Here is an 18,386-nt window from a genome sequence, read left to right on the forward strand (position 1 = left end):
AACAAGGGCTCGCTCGCTCGCCTGTTACCAAAGAGACTGCCAGCTCTCATTTCATTCCCTCCCTGGCATTATCCCATTCTTAGAAATGCAACTCAACAATTCAAAAGCTTCAGGGCAGCATACCCACTGATTTCTCAGGATGAGACTCTCGATAGCCCAGCATAGGGTATGGACATCCTATCTATGAATATCACTAATTCCTTTTCATTACTAAAAACAGGAACACATATTACCTAAGAAACAGTTTTAACAAATACATTCCCAGACAACTCTCTGTAAGTATGGTGCAATTTCTTTTATCTTTTTTCTTTTTTTTTTTTAAGCAGCTCTGGAAACAGGATGATTCATACCAACACTGTTTTACAGCACACAACTTTAATCACTGCCAAACATTCTTTCAAGTAACATTTCAACTCAAAGCTGTCCTGAATCCTTGCCATTGGAGCTAACGCATATTCCCTTTTTCCCTTAAGGTCAGACAGTTATTCTTTACTGCTACTTTTCTCTGGGAAGCACAGAAATACTTTCTGTAAGTCTATTTGGTGGGCAATTCCCTACAGACATGACCTAAATCATGGGCTTTTTTCCTGAGGAAAGAGACCTTGATCGTAGTAACTAAAAGGTGGGGTATTTTTTAGCTTGTGGACTTGAGCCTAGCAGCTTTGCTTTGTTTTTAATAAAAAGAGCAGCAGAAGAAGTTTTAGTGGTTCGTTGCTGAGAACTCTCCCATGCACTAGTTCAGTGGTTTTAACAGCCAGAGGTAGGAAATGTCATTTGTGCACCATGCTGTCTCCAGCCGTAGTGCCAACTCTAAGGACAGAGTCTGAAGATTTAAATTCAATAATTTTGAAACACTTTATGTGAGAGAGAGAGAGAGGAAGCATAATCGTGTGGCCTGCTGAAGAGAGGGAGCAGGTCTTGGCTCTGATCTCTGCTCCTGGAACAATTCGGGCACTTTACATTAAAAACAGCTAAAACTGGCAGTTCACACAGGCATAAGAATAACAAGAAGAAGCTGTTCCTGGCAGTATATATTATTTGTATAATGAATATCCCTTTTAGAAAGTCTCCCCGCACATCTGTTTGGGTGGGGAAGATAGTTGTTATTTGGTAGCAGAAGACAGACATTCAAAAGTACACTGCAATAAGCTCTTCCTATTACCCTTTACAGCTGCCCTTCCTGCTGAGCCCAGCGGCACACCAGAAGGATACCACCACCAGTAAACACATTTCTCACCAGCCTAGTACTGCCTAACTCAGCTTTTCAAATTTTCAACTGATTCTTGTATTATCCCTTAGAGAGACAGCGATTCTCCTCTCTACCATCCAAGTTTAGTTTTAATTATGACAAAAATCAGACCCTCTGGAAAGATCAGCAGCAGGTTTCAGCTAGACAAGCACGGTAACCTGTAAGCTTTCTTGCAAAGCATAAATACTGTTCTCAGAGAATATCTGCACAAAAGGTGCATTTGTGTTTTCAACTACTTATTGAGGTAGCTGCAAGCTGTGCTTTATGTGCAAACTATGAAGAAAAATAAGAATGTGACTTACAGTTCTGGTGACTCTTGGTCATACTCTCCGAGTCCAAGGCATGGTAGAACTCATACACCGAACGGCCCAGCAGCTCCTCTGGATGGTATCCAATTAACTCTGTTATTCTTGGTTAAGAAAAAAACCAAATATTTAAAATTCAGGTCACCTTAGCCTTATGCTTACATGTGCAGGGCAGCTATCAGCTCTAGTCCTTAGACTAACAGAATTAAAACCACAATATGAGAAATTCTGAACTTCCGAACACATTAGGAGTCCTCCACAGTAGAGGACTTCTGATCACATTCTGAAATATTTCCATGTTCAGAATAAACTGCCTTTTACTACTACTGGAATAAAAATTCGTAGGGATGTCTTTACATGTGTTGCAAATTTTCCCAGGCTGATTGCACAGTATCTCTTACAGAAGGTCTCAACTGGAAAACCATTCCTGACAAAGTTCTCCACTACATGCAGAAACTCCCAGTATGTTTAAAAAACATACATAAAAGGGTTAAATCACTACTTTGGGTATTGCATTTAATAAAAATGCAAGGTGAGAAATTAAGGGCAGTTCAAATAAAAAAAAAAAAATCAGCTCTTCTACTTAGTGTTTCTCAATTATACGAGAACTTTAGCACATGGATTAGTTACTTGGGTGACTAATCCACAGACTAAGTAGGATTTTACACAAAGAAAGCTATGATCTCAAAAACTAGACTTTTTTCAGAGCCTTTCTGAGCACTCAGGCAAGGCAGGATTTCTCACAAGTTCCTGAATAAATGAAAATAGGTCATCAAACTGTGCAGATGATTTTCTCTAATGAGGGGGTGAAGCAAAAGGGTTCTTTTTTCCTAAATTCAATTCAAAATACCATCACACACAACTTTACAGGAAATATGGTTAGTAAAAAAATAATTCAAAAGCAAAGATATCCTATCTTCTGGGAAAATAAGGAAACATTACTGTTTTCCAAGTCAACAACACTCTTGGATGCCTTTTCTTAGCTTTTAAACTGCAATAACAACCTGTAATGTAGCAGAGAGCAGTAGCAGAAACAACTACAAACCGACTGCTAAGCTGTCATAAACTTTGAAAAGCCAGGACGTTTGCAAGGAATGGTCGCATCTTGCAGCACATCACTGCCATCAATGGCAGTTCCCAAGCTTTATGCCTTGTAACTAACTCCCTTGGAAAGGCTTTATCTGCCACCACCACATTTGTGGCGTTGCTACTTTTAAGAGACACATCCTCAGGTTTGTGTACTCCCTGAAGGACAGCCTTGGCCCAGCCCTTCAGACACAAGCATGTCTTTACAAGACAGACATGTAAATACTGTAAAACAAACAGAGCAAGAGCATGGCATTCATCTCCCAGATCCCCCTCCAGCAAGGAAGACACATAAGATGGAGCTATTTTGTGTGTGGTTTGAACGCCAAGGCATTGAGTCAGCTTTTCTCTCGCCTCCACAGAACTGCATAGCTCATACCCCCGGGACACCTTGGTTTTGTCACTCTGAAAACTACTCTCTGTCCTGATTTCCATGGAATGAACCTGGGTTTATAATGGTTTAGTTGAGCAAAGACTGTAGTTGGTTTTACTGGGTTCCCCTGAAGACTTACTCTTCTGTTTATATTTACAGTTTTATTTACGCTTACAGTTAGACCGACAAAGGGGAAATTCTCGAATCAGGTTTCAAAAAGAGTTGCTTTTTTGACTCTTTTCACTGACAAGCTTCTGAACTTTTAAACTGCACCCCAGTCAAATCTGTAACTTTTCTCTGAAACCACAATTGCTTTTTCTTTTTTAACAAAAGCAGAAGTTCTCATAACGAGTTGGTCATCAGAGCTGAACCATCAGGAGAAAACAACAAATACAGAAGGAGCCCTAATAAAAGTAAGGCTCCCAAAATACAGTTACTGTTTGCCTTTACGCAGTCAGCTGGGACACATTGGTGTAAGTGGCCAGAGGCTTTTGCCAGGACCAGTGTAAATATACAATCTTTAAAAACAGAAAACACAGCCTTTCGTTATATAATGGCATAGTATCACAAAACCATCCCGGTTAGCTTGGAGCTCATCACAAGGGCAAAGCTTTTAAAATTCAGGAAGTTGAGGATTTACTCTTAATCCTGTCATTGGGAGCTGAGAGCCAAATGGGGGTTGAGTGGGGAGAAGGAAAAGGAAATAAAGATAATGGAAGAAAAAAGAAGCATCATGTACCCAGCAGCACCAATGCAAATCCAAAACCATGTTACAGCCTTCATGGGTGTCAACAGTGGAACTGAGATAGCAAGCAAAAAATCTGTGTTACAGCAGGTGAGGGACTCTTATCATATAGGAATTGCAATCTCTATGCCAAATTGTCTATTCCAATCCTGTAATTCCTCTCTCAAATTGCTCCTCACTGATCAGTTCATAATGAGCATCCTTCACTATAAAATTACTCTTCTTGTCATTCCATGGCACAGAATGACTTGTGGTGCGATCCTGCTGTGACAATGTCAAATTGAATTAGATCTAATGTAATCTTGGATGAAAGTTAGCAAGTGGCGGGTTGATATCCTTTTACTACAACCAACTAAAAAGTTTACAGAAAGATAAAAATAAGATATCAAAGAATTACCCACAAACTCCACAACATTGGCCAAATTCTAAACCCACGCCTGGTTACAGTGAAATACTAAACAAGAGTAATTGTTTTAAAATAGTTACTTAAAAAAAAAAGAATGGCTAAACAGGCTTTATGCCTTTCTTAACAGATCTGTTAATCTGTTACCACTATTCAGATGCATTACATTTCTCTTTAAACACCCCTGGGAGTGAAATTGTTTTTTAAAAAATTATAGAATGTTTCTTTCTCCCATCCCAAAAACCCCTAAAACTGGCTGACATGTTTCCTAGATACATTTTTAAATACCACTATTTTACAACAAACACCCTCTCTCCAAGAATTGTTAGCAGTATCGTTTTTGGGTGCATGAATTGGCAGATCACACCCTCCTTTATTCCTCCTCTGGTGCTGCTGACTCTGAAAAGCTTAAAAAAAAAAGCTCGCGGGCTTGCAGGCAGTGCAGGGCTAGAAATCAGATGAGCCAGTTCCATGCCGCATTACGCACCAGGGCCGAGGCAGGCAGACATCCCTGTCTCCATCACACCTGTCCCGTGACTCTCCTGAGACGTTCGTGGAAGAAGACTGGTCGCAGCTGACAGCCCAAACAGCACCTGGGCCAGAAGGCAGCGAGTGCTTCAGCAAAGGTCTCTGCACTGACCTCACTTGAGCATCGCTTTGAGGTTCGCCAGTGAGGTGCACCCTCCAAACTCCACGTGCTTTCCACAGGAGCCTCTTAGCAATACAAAATGCCAAGTGAATACACAGAGGACTAAGTGCAAAGGAAAAAGCATCCTACGGAGCTATGAGGAGGAGGAGTACATAACTAAGAGAGTCACAGAAATGTGTATGCCCTGTGGGACCAAAGGGTCATTTACAAAACCTGAGTCCAGAACACAAGACTTCTACTTTTGCTTAGACACCAGACAGAAAATTGCTCTTTGTGCAAGCTGTGGAATGACAAAATTGGAAAACAAACTGTATGGTGGTTTTGGATGGCATTCCTATCATGGTAGGTTTTGTGTTTCCTTTGCATTTGTAAAAGCTAAATCAGTGCTAATTAGAAGGATAACAATAATTTTTGTTGAAGACGACAGGTGGGCTGAGAGGCTGTTTATTCTCCTGTTAACCACTCGTTTCTGAAAACACAAATACCTTTGGGGGAATCTTAATTTTGCCAGACTGGCACTTCAGTTTTCTGACCTAAACTTGTCACCATGATGTACCGAGGTCAAAATCTCAGAAAACACAGTAAAGAGGTGGGCAGTAGCCCTCCGCAGTTGGGATCTGTCCCAACTACTGCTACTTAAATTAAGTACCGCTACATAAATGCTTTTTGAACACAACTTCAATTTCTCTTAATATACCCATTTCTTGGGATGTGGAGTAAAGGCAAAGTTTTGTGCTTAGGGTACACAATGGAGGAGAAACAAGCAATCTGAATCCTATTTCTAGATTTGTACAACTTTGCCCTACTTTATCTCTTCGAGACATGGCAAAGCAAACAAAGCTTACTGCTTCAAAGGCTGTATCTCCCAAGAGATGAGCTATTTCAAGTGTTTTGGTTTTTCTTAAAATTGTGCTTTTCTGTCTCTTTATAGGAGCACAAAGCTTTTTATTGTATACCATTTCTTGACTTAAAATAGTATCGTAAGAACTGTCAGGACTGAGAAGTGAGGCTCTTTGCGAAAGACTGCTGTAATGTTTACTGCTCTTAAAAAAAGAGCTGGGTGTATATTCGTCGGGCCCTGTGTGGACTGTGTGTGTGAGGGTGTGGATCTCTTAACAAAGTCTTTCTGTATTCAAACAGTTACCAAGTTATTGAAGTTAAATTGGTCTTGACGGGAACAAACAAACAAAGTTATACTTAAAGCAGAATGAGTTAAAGAAAAAAAAAAAAAGAAAGAAAGAAAATAAAGCCCAACACAGCCACTATGCCTGGGGTAAAGCACTCTGCCAGCCTGCTAGCGCAGGCAGCAGAGCAGCATGGCAGTCCTCCCAAGTACCCACATTTCCTCTTGAAAATATTCATGGCTTCTTCTACTCTAACCCAGGCCAACGAAAAAAATAAAATGCAAAATCCTGGGACCCCTGTCCACTCCTTAGAGGGATGGCTGGCCTGGTCAGGTGTACCTGCCCTGCTAGGCAAAAAACCTAGATGGGTACATTAAAAACTTCACCAGGGCTCTGTCTTGTCCTACTCATTTGGTCCATCTAAATCAACGTTTCGTTATTAACAAAAGAAGTTGGTCATGTTTTTTCTTAAATACGGCATATACCAAAAGCCAGTTTTGCCAAATGTGGATCTTTGGCTTCAGGTATCATCACTTCACTGTTGTCTCCACAATGCATTTTCCCCCTGAGCAGGGATGGAGGGACAGGAGGTCCTTTCAAATGCTTATTTGCATTCTCACCTAATTTAAAAGTAATCAAGTAAAAAAGACTAGAACTAATTGGGTTTCTTGTAACCAGGAACATACAATTCCCCAAAGCAAGCCATGCCTTCAAAGTAATGGAGAACATAGGCTTTTCAGCATGCTGGTGCCAGGGAATTGGTTTGTGACGCAGCCTCTGGAGCCACCGCCCGCGTATCTCGCCCCGTGCAGAAGAGATTTGTTTCCTTAGCCTTCTCTCCTCTCATGTATGCTGCCCACCGCAATGACAGGCAAAAAGCGCTTCCCCCTCCCCTCCCCAGCACCCCAGAGAGGTCACAGGCATGAAGGTGAAAAGCCATTGCCACCTACAATGCCACATTACCCTCCCTGCTTTCAAAACCCTGGTTCCCGCCAAAACACAGTATATGGTTTTCTTTTGTTATGCATAAAACAAAAAGGCTGAGACTGCATGTGCTGGGGCACCTGAAGTAGTTTCAGTATTTCCTATCAAATTCAGATACAGTTTTCACTTTTATGGATTTTTTTGCCACAGGAACATATTGCTGCTATTTCTATGTACCCATAGCCCCTGTGGCCCTGCACAGGAAGATACGTTGAGCATCAGCTATGCCACCAAGGTAACAAAATGGCCTTTGTACAAAGGCTGGCCTTTTTTTCTGACTAACACACCCTCACTGGAGATCTTCCCTGACACAAAAGCATTGTGCAGCTGAACTAAATCCTCACTTGGATTATTGAATTGTACCACTGATCAGCATTTCCATATTACAACTAAAATAAACCTTCCTGTAAACCACTTAGCCAAGATAAGTGGAGCAAGGGAACATTTTTAAATCGCTCTCCAGGAATGACTGAAGTAGGCATTTAACAGAACAACCTATTTTTAATATTTATATCTCACAAACCTTTCTTTACAGGCTTATCACCTTGCAAAAGCTGTTTTAAGAATACAAATATATCCCGCCTAACCACTGGCTAGTCATAGGCCCACATATATAAATTATTTTTGGAAGGCAAAATATACAAGCTAGTGTCTCACACATTTTAAATGAGGGAAGGCCAGTCTTTGCCTGCTTCATATCACATCTGTCGTGTACCCTTCTGAGGAAAAGCCAAAAGAATCAAGGCACTTCATGTCAGCCAACTAGTTTTTGTTACAAAGTGTTGAAAGGTAGCCAGCCTATATTTTGCATGTTGCTTTGTCACAGACAGAGACTATGAGCTTTCCTAAGGAGATGATAAATGTGATCCTCATTTTCTGCAAGGATAAATGTCAGCTACATGTACAAGGGCAGGTCTCTTTTGTGCCCACTTGAGCTTCACGCTGAAGGTGGATGCTTCCATTATTAAGGTCCAGCATGGCTGCCATTCATTAAGGTACTTCCTCAGAAATCCTAGAGTTTCTCTAACTGAATGTTTCAAAAACAAAAACTTAATGCTCCCTGGAAGCAGACCAGTCCACACCAGATGAACTGCAAAGGGGATGCTTAGATCGCTGCAGAAGCCTGCTAGAAGAGGCATGCTGCCCTCAATGATATCAGCCCTGCACTGGAAAGACACAATCTCTTTCGGAGAAATGAGCTGTGTCAGCCCTGCTGCTTCACTGCAGAAAGGCCAGAGTAGGTTGAAAAGGGTTTAGGCATCTGACTGGCACATGCTGCTTTTCCTCCCCGGCTCCTCAGCCTGGATTTACATTCCTGGCATAAGCTGCTCCTTCAATACAATTTGTCTAGCAGCAACGAATTTGATAGGAACAGCTGAGTGTTTTGCATTTTTATGTGTCTAGTGATGTGTCGCCTGTTGGAGAGAAATCAACATCCCTCTGGGAGGGAAGCGAGAGCCAGGAGGATCTGCTGGGAAGAACCTGAAAGGTGAGCGAGGTCTCGTCCTTCTCTGGCCTGGCTGGCTTTTTACAGCTTTATCATCTCAATAAAACATGAATGAAACATCCAACCAAAACTATGTAGTAAGAGACGTGCTGTTTTGTTGTCTGGTTTTAAAGAGAAATCTCTGAAATTCCTTACAAGTTAAATCCTCCAGAGGAAGCTGTTGTATTTCATTGCCACGTGAAAAGTTTTCCCTGTAAATTAACTCCCACTATTTAAGACACAGCATAATATTTCATTCTTTTTAAACTAAGCACGTGTATCTTTAATGGGATAGTATCAGTCCCTCTAATTCTCATTTATAATTGCTTATGCATCAAGTCTGGCAGAGACATGTGAATGCTGCAATACAGCAAAATCCTCTGTTACTCTCCTCTAGCCTGCCACTGAATGGCCCCGGTAATTCAGAGGTACGTTGCTTTTAATAATGAGTCACTACCGTCTTGTTGCTTCCCTCCCCAGCAGCAAAATCCTATTGATATCTCAATATTTTCATCCTGGAAGTATTAACAGGGAAAAAAAAAAGTTATCTGTTTTATTGCAGTTACATCAGAGGACATTTCTAGTTACAGCATACTTGCTGCTAAATTCTCAGAGAGGTCAGAAGAAGGTCAGTCACAAGTTTCACACTTGTAATCTTGCTTTCATCCACAGCTGCTAACACTGCTAATTTATACGGTTGCTTCATCACATTGTTTAAAATAATAATCTTGCTTAGAACAAGTTTTAAAAAACCTTTGAAGGATGAAAAAAATAACCAAGATCTCAATCCCGTGAGTTTTTGCGTAAGATGCAAGCACACATATAATCTCACTGACAACCCTACAGACCTCAGCGGTTGCTAGCATCTCTGAATTTCAGGAGATCAGTTTCATTAGACAGAAAACTTCATATTAAATTCAGGGATAATCTCATAAATTAAAAAACCCCAAAACAAACACCAAACCCACAGTAGTACAGACAGGACTTTTTGGGGAAACAGGGAACAGGAGGACACTTCATGGGAAGGGATCTCTGGCTCACTCACAGGCAGGGAAGATGGTTACCACAATATGTAGACAGGGAGAAGAGGTAGGTGGTATGAAATGCCATAGAGATCCCAGGGGAAATCAGGCAGGCAGAGACGAAGGAGATCTCCATTTTTCTACTCAAGAGGGAAATGTGGAGAATGGAGGACACAGACCCTTGTTTGACCCACGATCTTCACCTCCCCTTCATTTCGCCACTAAAAGGAGCAGATAGATAACCAGCAAAGGTTGTTTGCTTTTCATTGAGCAAGAGGCTGCAACCCCATTTCGAGCTGCAGATGCTCTGGATGCCTTAGCAATTCTTAGTTAATCTAGAGCATAAAGTACTTTCCAGCTAACCGGTAACAGCATCCTGGGCCAAACCAACCATAAGACAGTCCTTGACTAAGGTCCGTAAGGCATGTCGTTTGAGACGTTCTCTAAAAAACGAGAACAGAAGTCCTGTGTACTCTTCAGTTTGTTAAAACCCAAGAAGCTAATGCTTATGGCTCTAAGTTGCCTCATCTTCTGCCAGTGAACTTGAATTCCTCACCAACCAGGAGGAGGAAATACAGCAGGCGTATCATTTTGCCTAAATTGAGATCTGAAATGGATTAAGCGAGCCATCGAATAGCTGTCTTGGTAACAGACTGTACTTTCTTCTAGTCCTTGCTTACCAGGTCCACACCGGAGGACATTTGGAAGGACTGCTTGTTTTGTTCAAGAAGACAGAAACACCCATGGAAAGGAAAAATCAGTGTTTACCTGTCATCACAGTAGGTAAACTTCATGTCCATGCTATGGCGACTCAGGAAGGTCTTGCTGTCCAGGGGGATATCGATGTTTGAAGGATGCTGAATAGGCTCACACATTATTATAAGGCAGGTGAGAAGAGGCTCTTTATACCCACACAGAGTGTGAGGAGGGCAAGTGTTATACACTTTAACTTGTCCAGTGCAGTGCAAAACCTGAAATAATGATTTTTGAGTGAGAAACAAACTTAGAATGTATTTTCTCTACATGCCAAAACGTCTTTTAAAATAAAAAACACTTATTATGGCTCAAATATGGTACCTTCCATGTGGCAGACTTGAGGTTAACAGTTCTGCCTCTGTTGGTAACGGTGCATTTCATCCTCATGAAGAAGTCACGCTCAGTTGACATTTCTTTGTTTTTCTTTCCAAAGCCTGGACCTGTATAAAGAAAATGGCAAATGAGTTTTCTAAGTTTTGCTTCTTGATTTCGTCTACTTGTAAGCATGAAGGATTCAATAGAAAGACTAATTCTCATAATTTACCTGCAGAGACCATCAAAGATGCATGGACCATTGAAGAGCAGTTTGTAGAGCTCAGACCTAAAACTTCAAGTGGAACTTAAATAGGACTTTGTGCATTTAAACCTATGTTTTAGCTTGCAGCACATAAATCTTTGCAAAGCGTGCAAGTGAAAACATTACGCCTGTCTTAACTTGATGAAAAGAAAACACTAAACAAACAGTTCTTAGTGCTATCACATATAAGCAATATTTGGCAAAACAAAACAAATCTGCAAACTATTGAATAACAGTTAATGATTACTCTAGGAATGAAAATTCCCTTTACCATGACTAACAGATCTCTACTGCCAGCCAATTACTTCATTTGGTTATTTAAAAAGCAAACAGTGACTCTTTTCTATTTTCATTATTACCATTTTTCAGACTCAGATTCTCTCTAATTTCTTCGTGGTCACATGGATGAGTGAAGTCAAAAATGCTGTGTCCAGTTAATTCCACCTGTGCAGAAGTAAGAACTCTATTTAGCCAAATAAAAGCAACTAATAGTATTTATCTGTTTTTAAATACCACCTATTCAGATGAAACTGGTCACTAGAACTAAGTGCATCAACAGCAGCTTCAGGCTCATTTCCAGGATTTTTCAGAGAGGAATTAAGAGGAATCAAATATGCCAAATTTGACCGTGGTCTGGTCAGCGGTGTGCAGTGGGTCAGAGTAGGTTTAACTCAGTCTCCTTCATCAATAATTTGTGCTGTGTCCTGAATTTAACCTGTTTACCTTGACTCCACAACCACATCAAATTGGTGACTCACAAGAGTCTGCACGAAAGAGCACAGATATCCAACCACAATCCTCTGAAGATTTTGGCTGTCTTTAACAACATCCCAGTCCAGGTGTGAGGGGATGCAGACTGGGAATCAGGAGAACAGCCTTCCCACCACAAAAGCTGCACCCATTTTTCTAGTCTCCCTAAACCATGTGCTCTGTTTGCTGAGATCCAGTGATGCTCACAGACACAAATCCTGTGACCCTTCCTTTGTTTATCCTATGCACAATTTCTCATTTTCCCCCCAGAACAATTCCCTCTCTTCGGATTTACACGGTGCGGTTACAGTCAGCACCACTAGTTACTTTCAACACAGAAGGAGAAAAAACCCCAAGCAACAAAGCAGAAAAGGGGGGACCCAAAAGAGCAGTTCTCTCCCCTCTGTCCCTTAGTCTAAGGCACAAGTTGAATAAATGCCCATTCTCTCCACGGTAATATTTAGGAAGGCAAGTCTACAGTCACCAAAGACACTACAACTTTGATAGGGAGAAGGAAAAAACACCACACTGTTGTCTGGTATTCAGGGTACCTGCCTGAGAAATAAGAAATTTTATTTCCAGTCTTTTTTGCAGTGACACGCAGCTGTTTTTCTGCATTTAGGCATTGGACTCGTTTCTAGGAATTGTATTACAAAGACAGGAAAGTGTTAGGGAACAAGTTACCTGGGTAAGACCCATGTATTTGTTGACATTCTCTGACAAAAAGATCATGTCTCCATCCTGTGTCACCACGGCAATAAATCCCTCCAAAGCTTTCAGGTACAAGTTGTCCATCTGCTGGTCTGCCTCTAGTTCATTCTCGTTGTCAGCACATACTGAGAAAAAAAGAAAAAAAAGCATCTAAAGCCTTCAGCACCCTAGCCAGCCTTTTTCAACGCACGCACATCCAGTTACAAGGCAACAAAATATTTTTCTGCTGTTAGAATTTCCTTTCCACAAACCCCTCCCGGTGGGGCCTTCCTTGAGAAGAAAGCTGTCTGCACAGTGTATGAAAGGGATGTCCTTATCACTAGAAAGATATTTTTCTAAACTTTTTGGTAAATACAACAGACCCTCTATTCACCTTTAGAGTGTTTCTGCAAGACGTGTTTTCAGTACATAACGCCTATATACCCAGACACTGAAGTGCATATTTGTGCACATTCTTTTGGCCACATGCAACCTTTGTATCTCCTAACAGGCATGAAGTATAGGGTAAATCTTACAGAAGGTAAGTAAATTTGTGCACTCCTAACAAACGTCTAAGAAAAAACATTTCCATCAGGTCAAGTTTTCTAAGACGTTTGAATACTTTTCCTATGAAGCGTACCTAAATAGACCTCTCCACTCGGTATGGAGAGGTCTGTTAACACCACCTTTAGTAGAAAAAAAAAATAGAAAAAACACTTCCTTGAAGCCCTTTCAGGGGAATCTCTCTCTCATCCCACAAACCTCAGTATTCCTGGGAAAAACACAGATCCATCCCACCAATACCTGCTTTTTCATCTGCAGACGTCAAAATTCCCTATGTGCCACTCCACCAAACTCTGACAAGCTTCATCACCCACCTACGCTCCTCCTGTCCCACAAGAAGAGCCTCAGACCCCACATACATCCCCTTGTTTGCCTATACAGATTCATGAACGCAGTGCATCTTATAGAATCACAGAATCATAGAATAGTTTGGGTTGAAAGGGACCTCTAAAGGTCATCTAGTCCAACCCCCCTGCAATGAGCAGGAACATCTTCAACTACATCAGGTTGCTCAGAGCCCCGTCCAACCTGACCTTGAACATTTCCAGGGATGGGGATCCACCACCTCTCTGGGCAACCTGTGCCCGTGTTTCACCACCCGCAGCGTAAAAAATTTCTTCCTTCTATCTAGTCTCAATCTACCCCCCTTTAGTTTAAAGCCATTCCTCCTTGTCCTGTCGCAACAGGCCCTGATAAAAAGTTTGCCCCCACCTTTTTTATAAGCCCCCTTTAAGTACTGATAGGCTGCAAGAAGGTCTCCCCAAAGCCTTCTCTTCTCTAGGCTCAACAACCCCAACTCTCTCAGCATTTCTTCATAGGGGAGGTGTTCCATCCCCCTGACCATTTTCGTGGTCCTCTTCTGGACCCGCTCCAACAGGTCTGTGTCTTTCTTATGCTGAGGGCTCCAGAGCTGGATGCAGGACTCCAGGTGGGGTCTGACCAGAGCAGAGCAGAGGGGCAGAATCACCTCCCTCCACCTGCTGGCCACGCTTCTTTGGATGCAGCCCAGGATACGACTGACCTTCTGGGCTGCGAGCGCACATTGCTGGCTCATGTCCAGCTTTTCATCCACCAGTACCCCCAAGTCCTTCTCGGCAGGGCTGCTCTCAATCCCTTCATCCCCCAGCCTGTATTGATACTGGGGGCTGCCCCGACCCAGGAGCAGGACCTTGCACTTGGCCGTGTTAAACCTCATGAGGTTCACACAGGCCCACTTCTCCAGCTTGTCCAGGTCCCTCTGGATGGCATCCCGTCCCTCTGGCGTGTTGACCCCACCACTCAGCTTGGTGTCGTCTGCAAACTTGCTGAGGGTGCACTCGATCCCACTGTCTATGTCACTGATGAAGATATTAAACAGTACCGGTCCCGATACGGGCCCCTGTGGGATGCCACTGGCCACCACCCTCCATCTGGACATTGAGCCGTTGACCACTACCCTCTGGATGCGACCATCTAACCAATTCCTCACCCACTGGACAGTCCACCCATCAAATCCATACCTCTCCAGTTTAGAGGGAAGGATGTTGTGGGGGACCGTGTCAAAGGCCTTACAGAGGTCCAGACAGACGACATCTGTAGCCCTTCCCGTGTCCACTGATTTAGTCACCCCATCATCGAAGGCCACTAGGTTAGTCAGGCAGGACTTGCCCTTGGTGAAGCCATGCTGGCTGTCTCGAATCACCTCCCTGTCCTCCATGTGCCTTAGCATAGCTTCCAGGAGCTATTTTTTTTGGTTACTCGTTTTCCTGTTGCTTTTTGGCTGTGCTGTAGAGACAACTGATGGCACTGCAATGCCCTCATTGTGTGTGCTCCACGTTGCTCATCTCCTGCGATGGGAGGCAGTAAGTAGGCAAAGCCGCAGGCGGGGAGGGAGGGAGAGGGAGACACTGCTCCTCCTAATGCCAGTCACCCAAGTGTCCACTCAGCACTCTCACCTTCCCTTCTACACTTTTAAGCATGTTTCAGCTCCATGAATAAGAAGCCTGCAGGACACGATTTGTAGATAACAAGTATCGAAAAATTTCTGTGTAGGAGCTGGCCCACTAATTTCTTGACATGTTTTACGTGAAACTTCTGGGATTATTTTTTTACAAAACTATTTACAGATACCGCATCTGGTCTGTGTACCTCAGACATGCTATGGTGAGCTTATCTTTATAGTTTTGTCAGCCTGCACATTTGCGATCAGTCATTGCAAACGTGTAGTGGTAAGGCTCAAAATTCAGGGGAAAAAAGCAACCAACCAACCAACAAAACACCTTATTGTCTCAGAATAAAGAATAACCAACTCCAACCATACACTGCTGAAGATACAAGGCCATGGGTAAGTCCCACCTAGATCAAAGGCGCTCCATAGCCTGAGGCAGCAAGGATGATCTGAGAGGAGCTGCAGCGAGCTGCTCTGTGCGCCTCCCTGGTGGCACAAGAGTGCTCCAGGCTGGGCCCATGACCAATTTTGCTGGCCAGAGGCTCCAGCCATAACTGCGTCAGCCTTATTTGCAAGAACAGTGAGACTCTTAAATGAGTTTGTTGGAGAAGTTGCTCTTCTTTGTTGGTTTAATGCTGCAATTTCAGCATACAGTTTTTGTTCTCTAGTACACATTCTATTAGCACTTGTGAAATGTATTTCAATTTTTGTTCTTTTCCTCCCTGAAACAGCACATTCATCATTTCCCTTCATGTTTCTTGTTGAAATACTCATTTTGGAAGAAATCTAGAAGCAGGAATGGGGTATTGCTTTGTAAAACATTATTAGGAGTGGTTTGGGTTTGGGATTTTTTTTTGGATAGGGAAGAGGCTGAGCCAAACTGATGCAGTTTTAACTTTCAAGTATGAATGAGTTATGATTAAAGGATGAGTAAGATCTATGTATCTCCTGCAACTGCATCTACTAGTACCTAAGGATGGACAGCGAGCAAATGGAGAGGGATGAGCATTTGCAATGCAGAGCCCACTGAGCCAGTGTTTGGAACAGATGAGTGGTGACAAAAATGATGCTGGCTGCTGCTTCTGAATCCTCCTCCTGCTCCTCAACATCCCTCCCTGGCAGCAGCCCATTAGCCATCATGCAAACACAGGAATGAACAGACTCAGCCCCAAAGCCATTGGGAGCACCTAGTTTATCACCCTTTGCTTCTCAATGTGATCATTTGGAAGCAGGGAAGAGAAGACACTCTGTGGGGATGGCCAGCACAGGCTGGGGATTTACCATTTTGTGTCCCTGCACTGCAATTCTAACTACACACGCAGGGGCCAGTTTCTCCTCAGCACAAAGCAACTGACTTCAGGAAATTACATCAGGGCTAGCATTTAAAATACAGAAAATACACAATAATATATTTCAATAGTATGCACTTTGACCATAATGACATTTAGAGAAGGGGGGAGGAGAAAAAAAAAAAAAAGGTAAGTGACCATCTGCTCCCAAGCTTGTTTCTGCTGTGTAAAGAATGTCAAGGGTCTTTTTTTTACTTTTCCGGAAGCAAACAAATGGTTTATTCAGCAGGGATCATGGCTATAGCCCAAGACAATCAGCCAAGTGTGGGTTCAGAGAAAAAAATGACTTTTCAGCTCTAACCCCAGACTCTCCTTTCCATTTTTTTTCCTCAGCTCATTAAGTTTGCATTAACAAAACATGACCATTCAAAGGCAGGAAGGCTATTCAAAGCATTTGTATTCTTAAATGCCTCCAACAGTGAAAGACAAACACTTTACTTGTATTATCAGATGATTAAGTTTGCTTTTCCATGTATATAAATTATATTACTTATATACACACACACAGAGGACATAAGATCACTCACATCGGGGCTGCAGGTTCAAACCCTTATCGTCCTAGCTGAGCACAGCACTTAAAGATATAGTCAGCTTTAAAGCACGCAGTTACAGGGGTTTGTGGGATCAGAGTTCAACTTTTTTTTATTAAAATTACCTTTGTCCAGCTGGAGGCATCTGTGATGTGGACTGGGAGGAGGGAGGGAAGAAGGTTTGTGCTGCTGTGCACCCCCCCTCTCACATAACCCAAAAGCACAACTAAGGTGTTTTGCAGACACCCTCCAGCTTCCCTGGTAACTCAATAAACCCCACTGCATCCCCTCCTTCCCTCTTAGCAGCTTTGGCCGCAGCAGGCAAGGGGAGCTGGCAGATACGGGTTTCTTGTAGTACTTAACAGGGCATGCTCACGTTTTAAAGATGGAGCAGCTGTATCAAGGAAACTGAAGGCACTATCAGGCACATAAAGGTAGGTGACAAGTACCTCCAGGGGCCACTGTGCTGCTGCCACCTGTCTATTCCTTGCCTGTCCTCCACGAGCATCCCCCGGCAGCCTGCCCAGGGAAGCCCAGGCACTGGGGGATGCACCAAAGGCGCTCATGTCTTCTGGTGTGTCCAGGTTCTTTGTGGTGGTTGCAAACACACTGTCCCAGAAGGTGTCATCTGGGCTAAACCCCTGAAGCGTATTAGCTACCTGAAGATCCTTAGTCCGCAGAAAAGAAATATGCTGGGCATCACTGTGGTGGTCCTAGTATGCCCTGTATCAGGTAACTTAGTATAATTATAGTACTGTAAATAATAAATAGCAGTCCCTCATATGGCTGCAGTTACAGCATTATAGCTTGCTCCCTTTCTCCTGTGAAAATCACTAGCTACTAATACACAGAGGATATACACACATTGGGAGATTGATACATCAGAAGCAATTCAGTTACTGCCACTAGCAAAATTCCGGTTTGCTTTAGAAAGAATCTATTTTGCAGAAGAAAAACAAATAAAGCCATCGCTACTGCAAGCTGCTCCCGAAATCCCTATTGTCTTTCACTTTATCATGAGAAATTTCAGCTTCAGACGGAAAACATTTGAGAAAGCTGTGACCAAATCAAAGTAAGAGGTTAGCATGAGGAGGTCGGGGCAGAACTTGGGTTTCCAGTAGGTCTGAGGTTACTTTATCCAGGTAGCGGCACCCCATGTAGACTTGCCAGAATTTTCCAGGTCTTAAAGAAAGGTAACCATGGACTCATTTACCCTGATTTTTAGGTAGAGGGTTTGTCGTCAGCATTGCTTTCCAAAATAGCTGCTAACTAAATTTTGAAATAAGGATGCATTTCTTATTTTTTCCTGCAACTTCTTCCATCTCTACTAATGAGAGTATCTCAGTTCAGGCACCATGACAGTATAGCAGGGAGACTGGACTGCAAATATGCCAGTTTAACTATAAATTAATAGCATATTCAGCAGAATGAAGTACTGTAGTATTATTGTTCATGTTATAGGTACATTTATGGAGCCCAGCCAAGATTGTGCTCATGTAGCACTGAGAAACCTGCAAAGGAGGGAGAATCCCTGTCTAGCTGAGATCGAGAGATCTTGAAACACGTCAGAGAGCCACAGAAAAGTGCAGTGGGCTGCCTGGGGTGACTGTCAGAGCTACAGCAGAACCAGAAACAGAGCAACCGTGTCCCATGTCCCAGTTTGACGGGTTATCCACTGTTCCTATTGCCCCAAGGCAGTATTTCTTGGTCTGCATCAAATTTTGATACAGTATTTTTCAGTCCATGTCTCAGTCTTCATCAAATTTTGATAAATATTTTTAATCAGCTCTGTTTTGAAAAATTTTCTAACTACCAAA

At 42.6% G+C, this 18,386-nt stretch overlaps 1 protein-coding gene across 2 annotated transcripts in view; it reads right to left on the bottom strand.

Annotated features, from left to right (window-relative positions):
- Positions 1-18,386, bottom strand: part of EPAS1 (endothelial PAS domain protein 1) — an 83,230-nt gene that overhangs the window by 13,419 nt on the left and 51,425 nt on the right. Inside the window, exons 3-8 of one of the 2 annotated variants that reach the window (XM_076334412.1) lie at positions 12,194-12,345; positions 11,119-11,203; positions 10,727-10,789; positions 10,504-10,622; positions 10,195-10,397; positions 1,552-1,658 (exon numbers count right to left, since the gene is read on the bottom strand). In XM_076334412.1, the coding sequence (XP_076190527.1) occupies positions 1,552-1,658; positions 10,195-10,397; positions 10,504-10,622; positions 10,727-10,789; positions 11,119-11,203; positions 12,194-12,345 (729 nt within the window). The remainder of the gene's footprint in view (positions 1-1,551; positions 1,659-10,194; positions 10,398-10,503; positions 10,623-10,726; positions 10,790-11,118; positions 11,204-12,193; positions 12,346-18,386) is intronic. The other variant, XM_076334411.1, reaches the window with a different exon arrangement.

Source organism: Aptenodytes patagonicus, chromosome 3, assembly GCF_965638725.1.
Source record: "Aptenodytes patagonicus chromosome 3, bAptPat1.pri.cur, whole genome shotgun sequence".
Lineage (NCBI taxonomy): Eukaryota > Metazoa > Chordata > Aves > Sphenisciformes > Spheniscidae > Aptenodytes > Aptenodytes patagonicus.